General features: G+C 39.0%; 1 protein-coding gene across 1 annotated transcript in view; it reads right to left on the bottom strand.

Annotated features, from left to right (window-relative positions):
- Positions 1–17,675, bottom strand: part of LOC137195361 (roundabout homolog 2-like) — an 82,094-nt gene that overhangs the window by 32,261 nt on the left and 32,158 nt on the right. The window contains exons 3-6 of the mRNA XM_067607637.1: positions 3,925–4,082; positions 3,652–3,772; positions 3,373–3,511; positions 534–670 (exon numbers count right to left, since the gene is read on the bottom strand). Of these exons, the coding sequence (XP_067463738.1) occupies positions 534–670; positions 3,373–3,511; positions 3,652–3,772; positions 3,925–4,082 (555 nt within the window). The remainder of the gene's footprint in view (positions 1–533; positions 671–3,372; positions 3,512–3,651; positions 3,773–3,924; positions 4,083–17,675) is intronic.

The raw sequence follows: 17,675 nt of genomic DNA, 5'->3' as shown, positions 1-17,675 counted from the left end.
ACAGCATGTATGATGATGTATGACATACATTTGATTCAGGTGTTAAGAATGTGTTATTGGCTGGTACAAAGTCAAGTGTTACTCATTCAAGTTGTACGAACAATGTTTTCCTTCACTCCTGGGACAAAGAGTCGAAAGCAGAAGAGATCTGACTTAACAAATAGCAATATTTTAATTGTTACATTATCAACCTTTCCTATGAAATATCTCCCTCCTGTTGATATGGGGTAAATATGAAGTGAGAGGGCTGGATGGACAATGAACCCCCCAGGAAAGGTCATAACAGTTCACTTAAAGCTGGTTAGATTGTTCATATCTGGAGCCTAGCTGGAGATCTCAAGCAATCTACTACATCAGCCTGCTATATGAAAGAAAAGCTGAGGCCAGGCCCAGCCTTTCAGCAGGGGGGCAATAACGCTCGTAAAATGGGCAATAAAGGACTGATTGTCCTGTGGCCTGCTTTGGGAGATACAAAATATATCAGGGATGGGTTGTGAGCTTTGCCACGAGTGAGTCCACAAGCAGTTACCCACCTCTGATAGTCAGGTAGGCAGAGGCCTCCACTTTACCCACACGGTTCTCTGCTAGGCAGGTGAAGGTTCCCTGATCACTGACTGAAGCTTTCTTAATCCTCAGCAGGAAATCCTCTTTTTCATATCTGATGTCATACCTGGTGACAGAGAGGAGCAGCTGAAGTTAAGCTAACTGCAGTCTGCATTAGTGACAAGTCAAGTGACATCTAAGGTTGATTTGATCAAACTGGAAGATCAGTAACAATTATACTGCATGTGTATTTTTAATAAAGTAAATATAAACAACAAACACGGAAATTGAATCAAGCTTGTTTAAACTTGTGTGATGTCTTAGATGGAAGCTCTTATAAAGGTTGTGTCATTTTTGATAGAATAAAGACAGACTTTCTGAGGCAATTAAGACTCCCTGCTGCACACACTGCTGCAAAGGCAGAAAAAGGGGAGCAATTATGCTGCAATGAAGGCATGGAAAATGAAAGGTGCTTTCAGCTGGAACCCTGACTGTTCCACTATTTCAATATTTATAAAGACGAGCCACCCACTGTGGTGTAGGCTGTGCAGCATGCTATACTATATGTGTGTGTGTATGTGTGAGTGTATCTGAGTGGATGAGAGCAAGGAAAAGAGAGGGAGACAGAGCTAGAGACAGATAGACAAACAGTCTGAGAGTAAGGGAGTGGCACAGTCTGACAAACTGAATTTGATGAATGAGCTGAGCAGTAAGAAATGACTAATTCATAGAGATGTTCCATGCATCAGTGTGTATCCACCAGTGCAGCATACTGTACTGTGAGGCAGCACTGGTGCAATAAGAGTGAGAGAAACATCTCAGCTACCAGAGTAAAGATAAGCGCCTCAGAGGGGCTACAGACAGAATGAGTAGAGGAGCAAGAAGTCGGGCTCTCCCTCTCTGGGGTCTCTTTTGGCGTGAGAGATCCTGTGAAATTGTCTAGCCAGCCATACTGATTCAGAGATGGAAGACAAGTCAGGCAGAGAAATGGCACAAGGGGTGAGAAAAAGTCACATTTGAAATAGATGTTCCAAAGGGTGTGGGGAGAATATCGATGGGGGTTGTGGGGTCTGTCCAGAGTCTGGTGAGGACTCCATTCACAGCACATCTCTGACCCAGATACAGACTTCCCAGGAGGCTGACGGGTTTAGAAAAAGAATGAAAGAAGTGGAAGGAGGGAAGTGAGGCGAGGGGGGGTCTGAAAGTAGGACATGTTTCTGGAGTCAAGGGGTACTGAGGTAGAGGGCAAAACACAGGTAGGCAGACAGACTGCCAGATGGTGAGACAGGCAGTTATTATACTCTCCCTCACAGTATATCTTAATGCCAGGAGACATCTGAGAGGGTTCCACTTTGCTTTCTTATAGTTGTAATGGCTTGTAACAGGTGCTAGTTAAACTTGTAGCACAAGTAAATGTTTTATCCATTTAGTTGATAAACTTGATGAATTTGATGTACTCAATGCTTGATTTACTTGATAGCAATTGCAGTATTAACTGTCTACATTTCCACGAACATAATCTGTAATTAGTTTTACAGTATAGCTGCCAAATTTCCATGAATCAAAAGCAGGAAAACAGCACAGAGCTATGAATAAACCAAATACTGCTAATGTACAGTATCCAGTGCTGTACCAACAACCCAGAGCAAGATTTTGTGTGACAAATACAGTGTAACATATACGTTCCACTGTGAAATCAAGTTATGCATCTTAAACAGATTTCTCATAATTAGACTAGATTTATCAAGGATTTACATGCATCAATCCAGCATAATTCAAGGCAGTTTACATAACCTTCCGAGCGAATGACAAAGGTTGCTGTGCACATTCTTTATTTTTGAACTGTCTCACAATGTGTCTGAAATTAACACTGAAACAGTTGATAGTTAGGAAAGCGTGTTTGCCTGGGTTCAGTGATTTAATTTAATTGTCGAGTGAAGTTTTCTTACATAAATCTGAATTAATGCTCAATTTAGTTGCAGAAGCATTTGAAATGTTCTGGGATTATGCATAAATATAACTTATGCACTGACGCCTAACACTATGATATGTTGGTCATTTAGTCATCAGATTTCTGAAACCCTGAATAGAAGGACTACTTAAAACCTAGCAAAGACATGAAAAGATTTTGATGGATGGCCAGATTGCATAATGAGTCATAATGTAATTAAAAGTATGAACCACTGCAGTTACTATTAAGACCCACATGACAGGCCGATAATAACTTAAAAATATGTGTTCTAATGGGATTGCAATGGAATTAACATGTGCTTATGATGTGGGCACACAGTGGTGGACCAAGCCACAAGAATACTTTAAAACATGATGCAATCCAATACAACAGCACCACAAACTATGGCTTCAGAAATGACCGCAGAATTGAATTCCAACCTTTCCAACTGACCAGACATTATTAACTTCATATAGCTACTATTCCCTGTAGGGCTTAAGTATTGGATTGTTTTATATTAAACATATTCTCCTGCTATATGTCCATCCCTGGACCTTTTGGTGCCGTATACACAACACAAAGTACAGTGGTATTTGAAAGTGAGTATTAGTCAAAAGCAACCAAGGACACACCTTCATCTCTTGTTAGCAAAGTAGTTCAAACAGCATATAATGAGATTCTCTGTGGCTAGTAAATTATTTTTGCCACACTGATGAAAGTCTTCCATGAGTAATATGTTAAATATTTTTTTGTTCTTGCGGGACTCATTAGCTCTGCTTCAGCGCTTATCCATTATCACTTTTACTGCATTAATATGTGCACACAAACACATGTATACACAGACATATGCACTACACACATTCACACATACTCCTCACCTGCCACGGGGAATATCTACGTCCTCCTTTTTCCAGCGCAGTGTAGGCGGTGGGTCACCATGGACCTGACACCTGAACTCCACACTCTCATCAACTAAGACCACCTGGTTCACAGGCCGCTGCAGAAACACTGGTCTTTCTGGATGTGGGCAGTGCACATAACATGGAAGCTAAATATACTTGTGAAAAAGTGATAAAATACTGTATATGCTAGTGAGCAGTAAATACCTGAGAAAGTCATGCTCTATTACTTTTTGAACCAGTGTGTCTGGGACTTACCAAATACAGAGAGCTGAGCTTTTTCACTTTCTCTCTCCCCAACCATGTTGGTGGCCACACACACATAAATCCCAACATCACTCTTCTTTGTGTTTGAGATGGTCAGTTTTCCCCCACGAACCTGAGGAAAAAATGTATGTAACCAGTTCAACACAAAGTGCTTTAAATTGTAACTGTGCCAGGTGAATGTGATCAAGTGAATCATACAGTATGTGATTTGGGGTGTAAGGGTAGTTTAAAAGGCAGAAGAGTGCCCCCTGGGCAGGAACCCACCGTGATCCTGTCATCTTTGAGGTCAAGACGAGCCTTATCTTTCCTCCAGAAGGTGGTGGGCTCAGGATGCCCGCGTGGAGGCTGACACTCGAGACTGGCGGTCTCTCCGACTGCCACCACCACATCCTGTGGGTTCTGTCTGAAGTCATCGCGTAACACTAAGAGACAAAAAAGGGGAGCAGGGGTCATTACTTCAGCTGTAACAAAGGTTCATTCAGTTGATTAGTTTTAAGTTTAATTTAGGTTCAGCTGTTCCATTATGAGAAACAGAAAGTTACTCTAAGACTGAGCTGTCTTGGCCTCTACCACCTTTTTCTAAAGTAAGTGTCTGAAGATAATTCTATCAAGCAGACTGCCTCACAGGACCTTCAGCAATCTCTTGTCTCTTGTCTTTAATAATACAGCCATCCCCCTAAGGCTTTACGTATGGGCTCTTCTGTGATCTCAGTAGATAAATGTAAGAGTGTGCAAAGTCTGGTAGGATTAACAGTGCAATATACGCAGGAAAGACACTTAGAAGAACAGCAAGAAACAGCAAGAAACATAAAAGCAAAGTAAAACCACAGAACGAACACAAAAGGGGGAGATCTAGAATAATAAATGAAAGATCATGCATTAAAAAATTCAAACACTACATTTCTACAGCCCTACTGTAGGTACGGAAACTATTTCTAAGTCAAACACTGTGATGGTATATGACATATATTAAAACACCAATGCTTATTGTTTTGATGTAAAACCACATACTGGTGGCAGCAATACTGAGAAAGGCATGATGGACAATTTGACCCATGGCTTGTGCAGGATGAAAGTTTATGGAGTCCATTATGGAATGAGTCCATCCTCTGGGGAGTGTGAATGAGCTCAGTCCATTAAAGTTGGCCTCTAGGGTATGAGTATTAGAAATATAGTATACACATATTGGCCTGATGATTGTGCTGGAGGGAAAATCAGAGGGTCACCAAATCATTAAAATGCATCCTTTGGGAACTTTAAATAGCCACAGAAAATTCTGCAACAGAATATTATAAATGCAATACTATATAAAGGAGAGAGTCTAGACTCATCAGGAGTCTCTATGTGAGTTTTATAGTTAAAATATAATGGTTTATTGTCTGGCTAAGAATGTTAAAAATGTTACTGATGTTACTGTATAGTTTTAAATAATACTGCATATCCATGTGAGGCCACCATGTTCTTTTTTTCAAAACTAATAGATGATATGATCTACTCTACAGTATCAGAGGCTGCACTGTCTGCAAAAACAAGGCCACTGGTCAATTTGGTGTGAAGTTCACTATGAGCAGACTCCATTTTTCATTATTAATTATAATATTCATTATTTTGACTAATTAAATAATCCAGGTTGGCTGAGACAGTTGTTTGTTTCTGAAACCTTGGACAAAAAGAGCGGTTTGAAGATGGGCCTGTGCTTTGTAGCAGACACAGGATCAGACCTTGGTTTCTTGAAAAGAGGTTGTGCATCTGCATGTACAAACCGCAGATATTGACTGAATCAAACACTATTTCATAAAGCTTTATGACATGACTAGGGAACAGGTGCAAGGTCTCATTTAGAACCAAGAGTATAATGGTGTCAAAATAGTTCATTAACAGCAGCACATGTCAATGTAATCCCATTTGTGGACCATATCTCTTGAAGAAATACGCTAAAGGTCATTCATACCTTTCTCTACAGAAAGGGATATTGTAAGAGTGGCAACAACTCAGGAGCCCAGAATTATGACAGGTCCTGGTTCAATGAAATATGACACAATCTCTTTTAAAAAAAAAAAATCATGAATGTAATGTAACTTTCATGATTCATTTCATGAATTAATTAATTAATTCTTTCATGAAAAGTGTTTTTCTGCAGTCAACTGCAGTTGTGCAAACATATTAATTTATCCATGGCAAGGACATCTGTACTTGTATGTTCAAAGGAGCGAGAACATCAAGAATTGTCAAACAATGCCAGTAAAAGCTATACTCGTGCATTTTTAATAGAGGTACTGTATGAGCTAGCTGATGCTGAGTTAAAAGGTTATAGCTTCAAAACTTCCTAATTCTGTCACAACTGTTATCCCAAATATCAATTCAAAAAGCTACTGCTTTAAGTAGATACAGGAATGACTGTACTGCAAGGCATCACTGGAATTATGGTTAAAAATAGATATCGTGATTTGGATCCTGCAATGAATTGTGGCCTCTTTGCATTAATAGCTTATGACATGTTGTTTTTGTGAAAAGCCTTACTGTGTTCCAGTTTTGAATAATAAAGTGCCTTGTGTAACTTCAATCATGACGGTGAAAATAAAATAAAAAAGTTAAAAAGGAAAAATTACAATTAGATTTCTTTGTTCCAGTTTAATGAATGACTAATTAACAAAAAAACGAATGAATCTGATTACAGTTCACACTTGCTGCCCTCTTCTGTATCCCATTTATGTACACCAGTTAATAATTTAAATGTCTGTCAGTGTTCTGATAGTTTTCCAGCAAATGTCTAATGTAAATCAAATGCATGGTGCACAACTAAAAATAAATGATAGTTTGTGAAACTCAGAGCAACATATATTAAAATAAACATTCTTGGTTTCAGTTTGCTTTTCATCCTCATTACAGCCATAAGCTGTTCTGCTGATATACTGTAGCATGAATTCCAAGTCCCAGAGGACACCTCTAGTGGAAACAGAAAATCAGGAAGGAGCCAAAGACCCTTTGGCATGGCTGTCAATCACATCCAGTCTGTGCTGGAGTAAATGAGTCTCAGTTGCAGACACTACTTTGGCACAGACATATGCCTGGCTGGCTGTCACATGGTACTATTCACTTAGTGACCCATTCCATAAAGGCAGCAATCCACTCATCCAGTCATACAACTACCTTGTTCCAGTAAAGATGCCTCTATAACATAGCAAAGCTTGTCTCAAAGAAACTGTGAAAAGACACACAAAGAGAGAAAATGTACTGGATATCTCAAGACATGAAGTAAAAAACCCAAATAAAGAAGAAAATCTGTAATGGTAAGGCTGAGAATAGCTATTGTAGTCTTTCTAAAAGGTTAGGATTGCTATAACTGTGACACTAATCTAAACACCCTATGCTAACATCAGAGGCAAATAATAAAATGTTGTCTTCTACAGGTGCTGATAAGAGTGATCAATATATCAGCCATTTTCCAGTTTTATCTACATTTAAGTTCCAAACATTATTTTTTCTTTTTTTCTTTTGCCTTTTTCTTACTTATTGTCTCCATTCCTGGGGTCCAATTTGTACATCACCCTCAAAATTGTATGGTTTTGAATTTTTTTTTTTTGATAGTGTACATAATACATCATGTCTAAATAAATGAGAAGTGAATAACTTATTAAATATAGTCTCTTGGTAATATGCTATTGCAATTTGAAAGGGTATGGGGGTGGGGTCTTTGTCCAAATACATAAATGCTGTTGGTACTGACTGAGGTTGTGATTTATTCAATCCCGACAGAATGCATTAACTCCTCTGCAATGACAGCTACCCCTTACATGTGGTGTCCCCCTTTTCCTTTCCTGTTCTCACTGAGAGGCCTCTGCAGGTTTCTGTAGGTGGTGTATATGAAGGCATGTGAGATGTGGGGTGGGGGTGATGTTGTTCTCATCTAATGGTCTCAAATATGAGCCCATGTGGAGGCAGCACCCATGTGTAGTCTGTTGTTGGGTGGTAATTATTTCAGATGGCGGGGCCACCACCGCTGCCTAATGTTGTCTGATTGAGTACTGCTCAATTATTCAAACAAGCCATTCAGGGGACTTAGTTGTTCAGCAGTTTCATTTATCAAATCAGAAGGAGAATGATTTGTAAATGGGCTTCATTTCATGGCACAATAGGTGGTAAAAATATGTGACAAGGTGGAAGTACCTGAATACAAATAACATACAGGGACTCATTATATAATTAACAGGAGAAGGGGGGGTTGTGTGGTGGTTGCAAATTTTTATATATTCCTATATATTCTTAGCTTCCTGATTTTTGAGACCCTCTTCAACTGCAACAGTACTCTATAAGTGAATTTCATTTCACCATTTCACCGCAACATCAAATCCATGAAGACACCTGAGATCTTTGTGTGCTCCTCAGCTCACAAGCTCCCCAAATGATTCAGAAGTAGAATATCAACTCCATTTGGTCACATATATGTAGATTTAGAGCAGTCTGTTTATTCCTATACAGTTGGTGATCTTTAAAAACCTACCTCAGGTCTGCACAGACAGTGCATTTATCAGACAATGCATTCATTATCTTCTCTCATACTCTTAATGTCAGGTGCATCCATTAAGCTCGCAAGCATTTACTTCCTCTCTTCAAGTATGCAAGTCAATGTTGTTGAGTGTTATTAGCTACATCACACAGGCAAGACAAGCTGTACTCTGTACTATCAAACTGTTATCCGTTTAATATCATTGTGTTAACAACTGTATAGACATATTAACATGCTAAAGATAGTATCATTAGCGTTCTGCTTAAAACACAGCTGAGCCTGAGTACAGTTTAGACTGATGTGTCTGACTATGTTGTGCTAAGCCTGACATGCTGAGTGTGAGATGTCCAAAAATGGCTTTAAATTGATGGCTCAGTGGCAAGTTCCTCCAACAGTTTAGTTGTCTGGTGACAAGGTAGGCTATATTTGAATGGTTCAAGATATTTTTCAGTAACATTACACCACCTCTCTCAGTCCCTGTCACCCATGATATCTTCATTTTTTTTAATTCTTGAAGCATTCCCGGCGTGACTGTTTGGGTTTCACTGACAGCAAAGTGAAGTCAACCAGTTTTTTATCGTTATTCATAAAGCAGCAATTGTCTCACTTTTTTGATTCCTTCCACAATTTTGTTGTCTGGTGAGTAATGTACACGACAGCCTTGTGGGTCTGTAAGTGGCCCAGGATGCCGACAAAATGAATTTCACTTATAAAATTGGAAAAGTTGTAATTTTTCCAAGTGTCCTCCATTCATCTGTGATAGAAAGAGGAGAGATAGTGCAGAGATCATAACTCTGATGCATTTTCTAATCATTCTTGACCTATAAATTTAGAACTAATTGAGTCAGTTCAGAGCATAAATTCATTGAATATGACATTCATTCACTTCATAATACAAAATGGTAAATAAACAAGGTGTGACAGACAGATGGTGATGGGTGAGAAAATTACAACCCAATTAACTCATGCAGCATTTTGTTTATTTTGTAGTGATCTGCTTGTTTGCTCATGCATGATTATGCATGCCTGTGTGTGTGCATGTGCAAGGAGTCTGGTGGTCCAGCATGGGAATATAGTATAACCTCACACCTTCCAACCCAACCCAAAAGAAAACTGTTGTGGTAGTATAGTAACACCACAGAGGCGAAAAGAAACAGAATTGTATATGAGTAAAGAGGAAAGATGAAGACACCTTGCGAGTTGTTGCACATAACAGATGGCTGTATTTCCATTTGGAACTCACAGATGTAGTGAGGGAGTGATGAGCTGCTTGTAGACAAAGCTCAGCACTAAACAGGTTTAAACAGCAGTCAGGCTGTCCTCTTTTAAAGAAATTGTTCTTCAGCAACTCTATTTCTATGCATGCAATGTGGCTGAGCCTGATGCCAGGGTTGTGAATCTAAAATAACTATAATAGTATTGTAAAGTTGGTGATCTGGTGTCAGATAATGCATTGCTACAGTAAAGTGATTACATATGACAGTAGTCTGCTAAATTGTGGTTTGGAGTTTGCTGAAGATTCTTTTTGAACATGATAGCCTGTAGGGATGTGTCACTTTCTCAACAGCAAGTCAAGGATGTCCCATATCTGTCACATGCATAAAACGCATACTGACACATACACAGACACACACACACGTATAAACAAACAAAAAAAAAAAACAGCTGCCCTGTTCTTATATCACAAACTTTGCTGATGACTACAACACATCATCCCTGTTCAAGAGACAGAAACAGAAACCAAGACCGATATGCCGACACACAATCGGGGGGAGGAGAAATCTAGAGTGGAGAGGGCTATTTGCATTGGGGATTTTTTGAATAAATAAACAACTAAACATGTCTGTGCCCTAAAAAAGTCATCAGCAATCAGTCAGGACTACGATCAGCAGGGAGATGAGGAGCGTTTACACAATGTCCCCTGAGGTTACAAGCCCAGCACAGACGTACATTACCTATTATAATTCTGTCCTCACAACAGCTGGACACAACATAAGTAAATCAAAGCCCACTTTCGCAGAGAGAATATGGTACCCAGCACACAGAAAACATTTCAATAGTTGGCATTTATTCAGGATATAACCTCCACATAATACGCTTATGGAGAAAGTTATAAATGCATAATATGAAAATCAGTATTGGTTTGAAATGAAACAGTCTTGTAATAGCTCATTGTTTGTATGACTCTGATTTGTATTGTTGGCCACTGCTTTTAGAAATGCGGCATAATTTCACATCTCAAAGGCAGCGTGAGATCAGGAGATCCATGGTAACCGGAATCAGCCATCTCCAAAATTATAAGCAGGCAGTTAGAAAACCTAGCACCGCTTCGCTTTGCTTATTCGGCATCATTAGTGTCGAGTCCAATTAGTGTCAATATGAAGGTTGGAAATAGATGCACGCTGAAAAGTGAGCACGCCTGTGGCAACTCAAAAATTTAGCAGTTAGAAGCAGTTTCATTTGATGACTATAGCTACAGCTATTTAATCGTGAACATTGGGTTTTTTTTTTGTTTTTTTTACTGCCATTTCCTTTGGAATGAACCCATTCCCACCAAAAGCACACAGAACCCTTGGACTCATTTTACCCAAAGCCTCTCTTTCTGTGAGATATTTGAATGTGAATTTACATTTTGGGGCAGACTAAAAGATATTTGTTATGCATTCTTTGGCCTTTGAGTTCAGAGCCAGTCAACCACCATGAAGGGTTAACAATAAACGCCCTACCATTGTCATGTTTAATTAACCTCCATTCTCTTGTCATGTAATGTAAATTGAAGTTGTGGATGGTATATAAGGATGGTCTCCCATCCCCCACATCTCCACTCCCTCATCTCTCACTTGCCATCCCTCTAGTTACTGTAACAGCATTCCCTCAGACCACATTTCCACATCTATAATTAATTATTCCTGTCTCCATGCATTTCTTCACAAGAACACATTGCTCCACCTCTCAGACTATCCTATGTAAATCTGCTTATTCCTGCTGCTCAGACTATTTCATCTAGTTACACCTGCAAATCTGGACACACATTTGTGTGCACGGCATTATGAAAACATTTGTTCATGACCTTAGCTCATGGTTTTGGTTCTAAATTCCTCCTTAAAATGTTCTATACTATCTATTTGAGTATTTGAAGAAACCTTTCCCGAATCTAATTGGGCAGGGTTGCACACATGCCTCGCATTCATGAATACTGGCTTTTACTGGAGGAATATGAAGAGTTAGGAGAGAAAAATGGAAGAAAGCAAATATAGAAAAAAAGACAATCACATTATTTTTTCTCCAAGACCATGGATATCATAGACCCTTACAGCAATATTGCAGTGATGCACAACATGAGCTGGAAAATGAGTCAGGGATCAGAATCTAGCCTTTTATCCGCCTTGTTTCACTAAAGCAGTGGTCACCCAGGGAGAGAGGGCTTTCTTACATGCACTCATCTTCTCTAACTGAAATTATGTCCGCAGCTACGTTTCACAGTCATCGTCATCGTCATCACAGTGGAATGAACTGAATTTTTCTTTAAAAAGGTGAAATGCGTTCTCTCACAGACCTTTAAAGGTTAAAAAGGCCTCATCTATTTCTCTATACCTTTCCTATCATTTTAGCAACCACTTTTGCTCTGCTGTCTATGCCCTCGGGTGATGATGTAAGGCAATTTTCGATGTATGTGCACTATAGGAGGCTATATCGTATTTCCCCATTGCCGCGATTCTTGTGTGTGGAATCCAATGGAAGAAAGTGATGTTCAGCGATCCAGCATGATCAAACACATCTTGTGATGGCCACCAGAGATGGTGGTTCTGAGCTGTGTTTACCACAACATCCTGGGTATATCCTTCTTTGCATGGGTACATACAGATGGGCCACAATATGTGCATGTTTGGATAGCATATAGATATGTATGAATGCATTTAAATAAATGCTCAGAGCTATGAAGCTGGGCACTGCTCCCCCACTACTGCTGGCATTCAACACAAAAGAAAACTAATTAATATGGTAATGTCATGCTATCACATTTACTGATAATATATGGCACGCTTTGTTGCTTTGATTGCACTGATTTGACCTTTGATCTCTAAATGAGTAAATGAACTGAAATGATCAAATATGAGTGTAGTACACAAGGTTCATGTGACCTGAAGGTGACGCTATGCATAGGTACATACAGAACCCCGCACCATCCCCTACCCATCAACCATAATACACATAATACATAAACTGGTATCAGGGAGGGTCCCGCATAAAACAAGACCAACATTGGATTTTTAATGATGCCAATGTAAGAGTAAAAAAAATACATTGTAAAATATCAATCTTTTTAAACATGGATCCCTTTAATTTGATTATTAGCTAGCAAGAGTTTTGACCAAGATATAGACAAATTTAATTTTACAGTTGAACTTGTCACTGCTCTCTGATGGGCAAATTATGCAATGGTACCAACAAGTAATTGAAGTGCAGAAATTTCAAGCATATGCACTGCAATTCCTTTTTACTCAGTGGTCAACATATACAAAAATGCAATATATCTTATGAGCTAAAATTAGCTGTCCCAAAGCTGATGTATTGGTAAGGCTCTAGTCAAGCATTCAAAAGCCATGTCACCTTCCATGTGGAAGGATGGGGATCCAGGTATATTTTTCAGCAACCCTAAACTCCTCCCATCTCTACCCCAGCCCCCAACACCAATGCTCCACTGAGCAGCTTAGAAGATTATTCACCCCAAATCTCCGTTAATCACATCCATGCACACCCCCTGGTAAGCCCAAGGCCACCCAGCACAGATCCCGTTTGTATGTAGTAACTGAAAAGGAGCAGCTGTTGGTGGCTGTCACTGACCTGCTGCTCGCCAACACTTTCCTATAGGAGCACTTTCTACCTCTTCCATCACGTAAAGCATCTAAGTAGATTAAAATGCACTATCTATCAAAGGAAAGACGTGTGCCACTTCAGAAAATGGCATCAATTTTTTATATATGACATTTCTGTAGACAGATAGGTATGGAAAATCAGTCCAATCTTCCAGTGATCGCCCATCATGGGGTGATCAGTCTCCACTGAGAGAGAACAGTGTTCCCCGTGTGAACACACACATGCATATTCATGCACTTGCTGGGAAAGGTGCACACTGACACGCAGAGGGAGGTACGTGTGCAAACACAATCGCACATTACATCTCTCTCTCACACACATACACACACACACACACACACACACACAGATGATAAAACTGCTTCATCCATCAACATCTTTATGCTGCAGACGTTCACGTTTCAAGTTAATCATCTCTCTCTTCATCCTCTGTCAGTCTTCTGCTATTTTTTTTTTTACCAACACCCACCATTTTACAGCAGGTCATGTGTAACAAAGGAGTTGGCTTCTTCCAACGCTTCTGACAGTTCTGTTTATCCACATACTGTACCTCAGCCTTAGTCACAGCAATCATTCTCCTTCATACAAATCTGCCCTGCCAATCTTCGCCATGCTACAGTATGTACTCTGCATTATTCTGTCCATTTTTCCCCAAGAAAAAAATGTGTGTAGAATGCTTTTCAGAGTGAATTTAAAGCAAAGGTTCAATTGAAAGAAAAACAGACAAGATAACTGTAAACACTGACATGGCTAATCTCAGCACAGCTGTTAGTATTAGGTCCTTTAATCCTGGTCCAGATCGGTGATGTGCTCACACTGGCTTGGGGACAGATGAGCAACAGCCACCAGGCTGCCAAGTGGGCTAAAGGAGGCAGACTGGTCTGACGCTCACTTTCAGACATGATAAGCTGTGAATCTGCACATCCTGAAGAGCAGCCCCAAACAGCACAGTCTTTGTGTTGCATCATATAGCCTTTTGACTACATGACTAACACTGCTGCAATCCCATGGCACCACTGAAACTCTAAAATGTATTTTTTACTTTATTCTTTTATCACAACTGGTACACACGTTGGTTCTGACAGCCCAGAAATAAAGAAAAATAAGGATGGCTGCCAAAAACACCGCTCTTATGGACAGAGAAGACAATTTCCTTCATTAAAAAACATTTATTTAGTTATTAAAGGAAGTGAAAGACAATGATATATATGGACCAGATACTGGTATCTTTTTCAAAATTTGTAATAAAACAATTATTATCCTGTTATACTACTAAGTTGAATTTCCATAATAATGGTTAATGGAATCACACTGCCTTTTCTTTTGTCTAATATTCTAAAATAAAAATCTGTATTATATTTAGATGAAAAATATTATGTCTAAAGTCAAATTGTTTGAACATCCCAGAACCAGTATACCTGTGCCCAAATACAACTGATTAAAGCAACAAACAAAACTGAGCTGTTGCTAATGTCATGGCAAATTATTGTTATGATTTATCAACTGCTTTTCTTTCTTTCTCTCTCTTTTTCTTTCTTTCTTGATATTGGGGTTATCAAAAAATCATTTTAAGACTTACTCTAAGCTCTGCAAACACACACTAATATGTGTCAATGCTGTTAGCTCAGATGTTCTCTATATAGAGAAAGATCAGACCTAGTTGATTTTTTAGTTTCATGCTTTACCTCATTTGATCAAAATCAAATCATATTTGTTGATGCTTTCATGACTTGTCAATCAGAGTTCCAACTGACAGGCTATCACTCATCACAGAGAGCTCCCCCTGATGAAATACTGTACACGACACAGGAGCGGTTTCTTTTCCTGCAGGCGACAAAATAACCCTTTAAATCAAGGTAAAAATGACTGCTGTGAGAGGCTGACTCTGCAGCATGAAGTGCCACGATGGAGCTTGTCTGCACTGACTTTACTGTCTGATCTGCATGCAATGCCATGTGCCAAACCTAATTGTCTGTGGTCAGATGAACAAGAGAGAGAAAGAGACAAGACAACATCTGTGTCACATTTCAGTAAGAAGAAAGGTCAGAAGTGTAAGACATGCAATAAATGACTGACAGATGCAAGCATGGATCTGGATGCCAACGCATATTCTCTAGGTACAAGGCGTAAGGAAACTGACAATCCTGTCTTAATCTTCTGGATAAAGAAAATCAACCAGCACCCCCATAGCATGCAAACAGCCAGTACAAACAAAATATACCAAGTTGGCTTCCACAGCCTATCTTCTTTTATTCCATGATTGAAATTCAAATATTATTCATTGAACTGAAACTATTTAATTAAATAATGGCATCAAAACAGAAAGAAGGAAATTCCTGCAAACTACCGGGTGTCTTATGTTTACCTTGAGTTAGTTTCATGCCATTGAGCAAGGATTATACTGAAATTCAAATGTAATTAAGCAATTCAGAAATGGGATGACATTGATTAAGCCAATGTTGGACAAGCCTGCGTGGTAGGTGGCAAAATGTCTGAACGGTTTAGATAATTTATTTAATTGACTTTAAAAAAACATAAAGTTCAGCAAAGCAAAATAAATTAAAAGGTTGTTTTCCTTTCACTGATAATTATTAAGTCTTCTAATCCTCTAGGTAAGCACCCAAATGCTTTGAAATGCATTTTGACGGGGACTAGAATGTGATAGAATTTCTTTCTACTCAGAGGGTTGGTAGTGTTTTTCACTGTAAAGTATTCAAACCAAGAGGTTAGGAGATATGAAAGGATGAATGAAGAAGGGTTCAATCAATAAAAGTTCACTTTTTATAGTTAATAAAGCTGTATTCAGCCTGTGCTCCCTACACTACAAAGACTGCACTTATGATTGTTAAGTTGCTCCAATTATTGCCTGGCAGAGGCGTTTGAGAAAAGCACCATTAACCCCAGCATCCGAAGAAACAGAAAACAGCCGGGTGTTTTCTCTCAGGGAATGTAATTGATGAGACACCGTGGAACAACACACCCACTGGAGCATCCAGTCCCTCAGCAAATTATTACTTGGCTTACAGTATGTGTGGAGTCTACCTGGTTGCTGTTTTCATATTTGGTGCCTGACTATACCACAACATACTGTCCGAATATACTTTGAGCCAGAGATGGCAATATCAGAAATCTACTTCCTCATAAATAAAACCTTTTGTTTTCTTTTTTGTCTTTTTAATATAAGAAACATCCAATTGTGCATTATAACCCTTTCACTGCAGGGTAATAATGACCATTTTGGGATTGAAGATTAACATGTAAATGTATGTACATTGGAGCATGTTTTGCTGGCAGCAGTGATATGCGTAAACACAGCTGCATTCAAAGTGTGCTCAGTAGACAGCCTAATCCACACGGCAGCAGAGCCTTCAAACTGACACACTAGTCGCCAACCCCCACACATCACGGAAGCTTTTTCCATTTTTTTGAATCCAAGGCCTATCTTAATAAATATTTATGTACTAAAATATCTATCTATAAGTTTGTGTCTGAATGAAAGCACAGGGTGAGCAATGTGAAACTGTACTGTGAAAAAGAGACTGTCGATACGGCCAGCACAACTCCAAAGTGATTAACAAACAGCAAGGTCCTGGCCTGGAATTGAGTTTGCCTGGTTTGTGTCTGCTTACGTTTCCACTGGGTGATCTGTTTTCCTCCTGCAGCCCAGAGACATACAGGTCAGGTGACTTGGAAAATCTAAATTGTAGTAAGTGTGAATATATTTGTCAGTCTACATGTGTTAGCCCTGTGATAGACTGGTGACCAGAACATCAATGTATCCTGCCCATCTTCCAATACTAGGATAGACCCCATTCTCGACTCTGAACAGAATAAGCAATTTATAAATTTTAAGAAATAAAAAGAGCAAACAGAAGAGCTGTTCAAACTCAACAGGTCACTTTTGTGTTATGTTTGCCCTGCTAGTACTGCTTATTACATTATTTGGACTATGATTGATTGTTTTTAGCCATGCTAGCCATGTGACTCTTGGGATGGCAATGTCAGTCCACTGATTGGCCGGTCCGCCACTTTAATCCAGACTGAAATATCTCAATAACTATTGGATGAATTTCATGAAATTTGGTACTCATGATCTCCAGACAATATACAGTAATAACTTTGGTGATTCCTTCTCTCTAGTACCCTCATCAGGTCAAAATTTTGATTTGGTCAATAATTATAGCTTATGACCAAATACAGTGGAAACCGCTTGGGACAGAATCATTACTATAGAAATTAAATTTAAATAATTTTAAACTTAAATAATTTGCTAGTAGTTATCAAGTAGTCTGCTTGCAGTGTTCGTTTTAATGCTTAGGCATTTTTCACTATTTTCTCATATTGTTTAGACCAAACAAATGCTGTAAATAAGTAAACATTATGCCTGTTAAACATCAGCATAATAACATTGTCATTGTGACATGTTAGATTTTCGTATGTGGCTTAAAACTCAGCTGTACAGCCTCACAGAGCTGCTAGCGTAGACTTTTAGTCTAGTTGTCATAAGCATTTTTTGATGCCTCAGACAACAGCCAAGCCAAAACACATCAGTTTTAATAATAAAGTTAAACCTGCAATGCAGAACTTTTGCATCTAAATTAATGTGTTCAACATAATGTGACTGGTACTA

This window comes from Thunnus thynnus, chromosome 13 (genome assembly GCF_963924715.1).
Source record: "Thunnus thynnus chromosome 13, fThuThy2.1, whole genome shotgun sequence".
NCBI lineage: Eukaryota > Metazoa > Chordata > Actinopteri > Scombriformes > Scombridae > Thunnus > Thunnus thynnus.
Note: the sequence above shows the minus strand (reverse complement) of the source record. Positions and strands in the feature narration are given on the sequence as shown.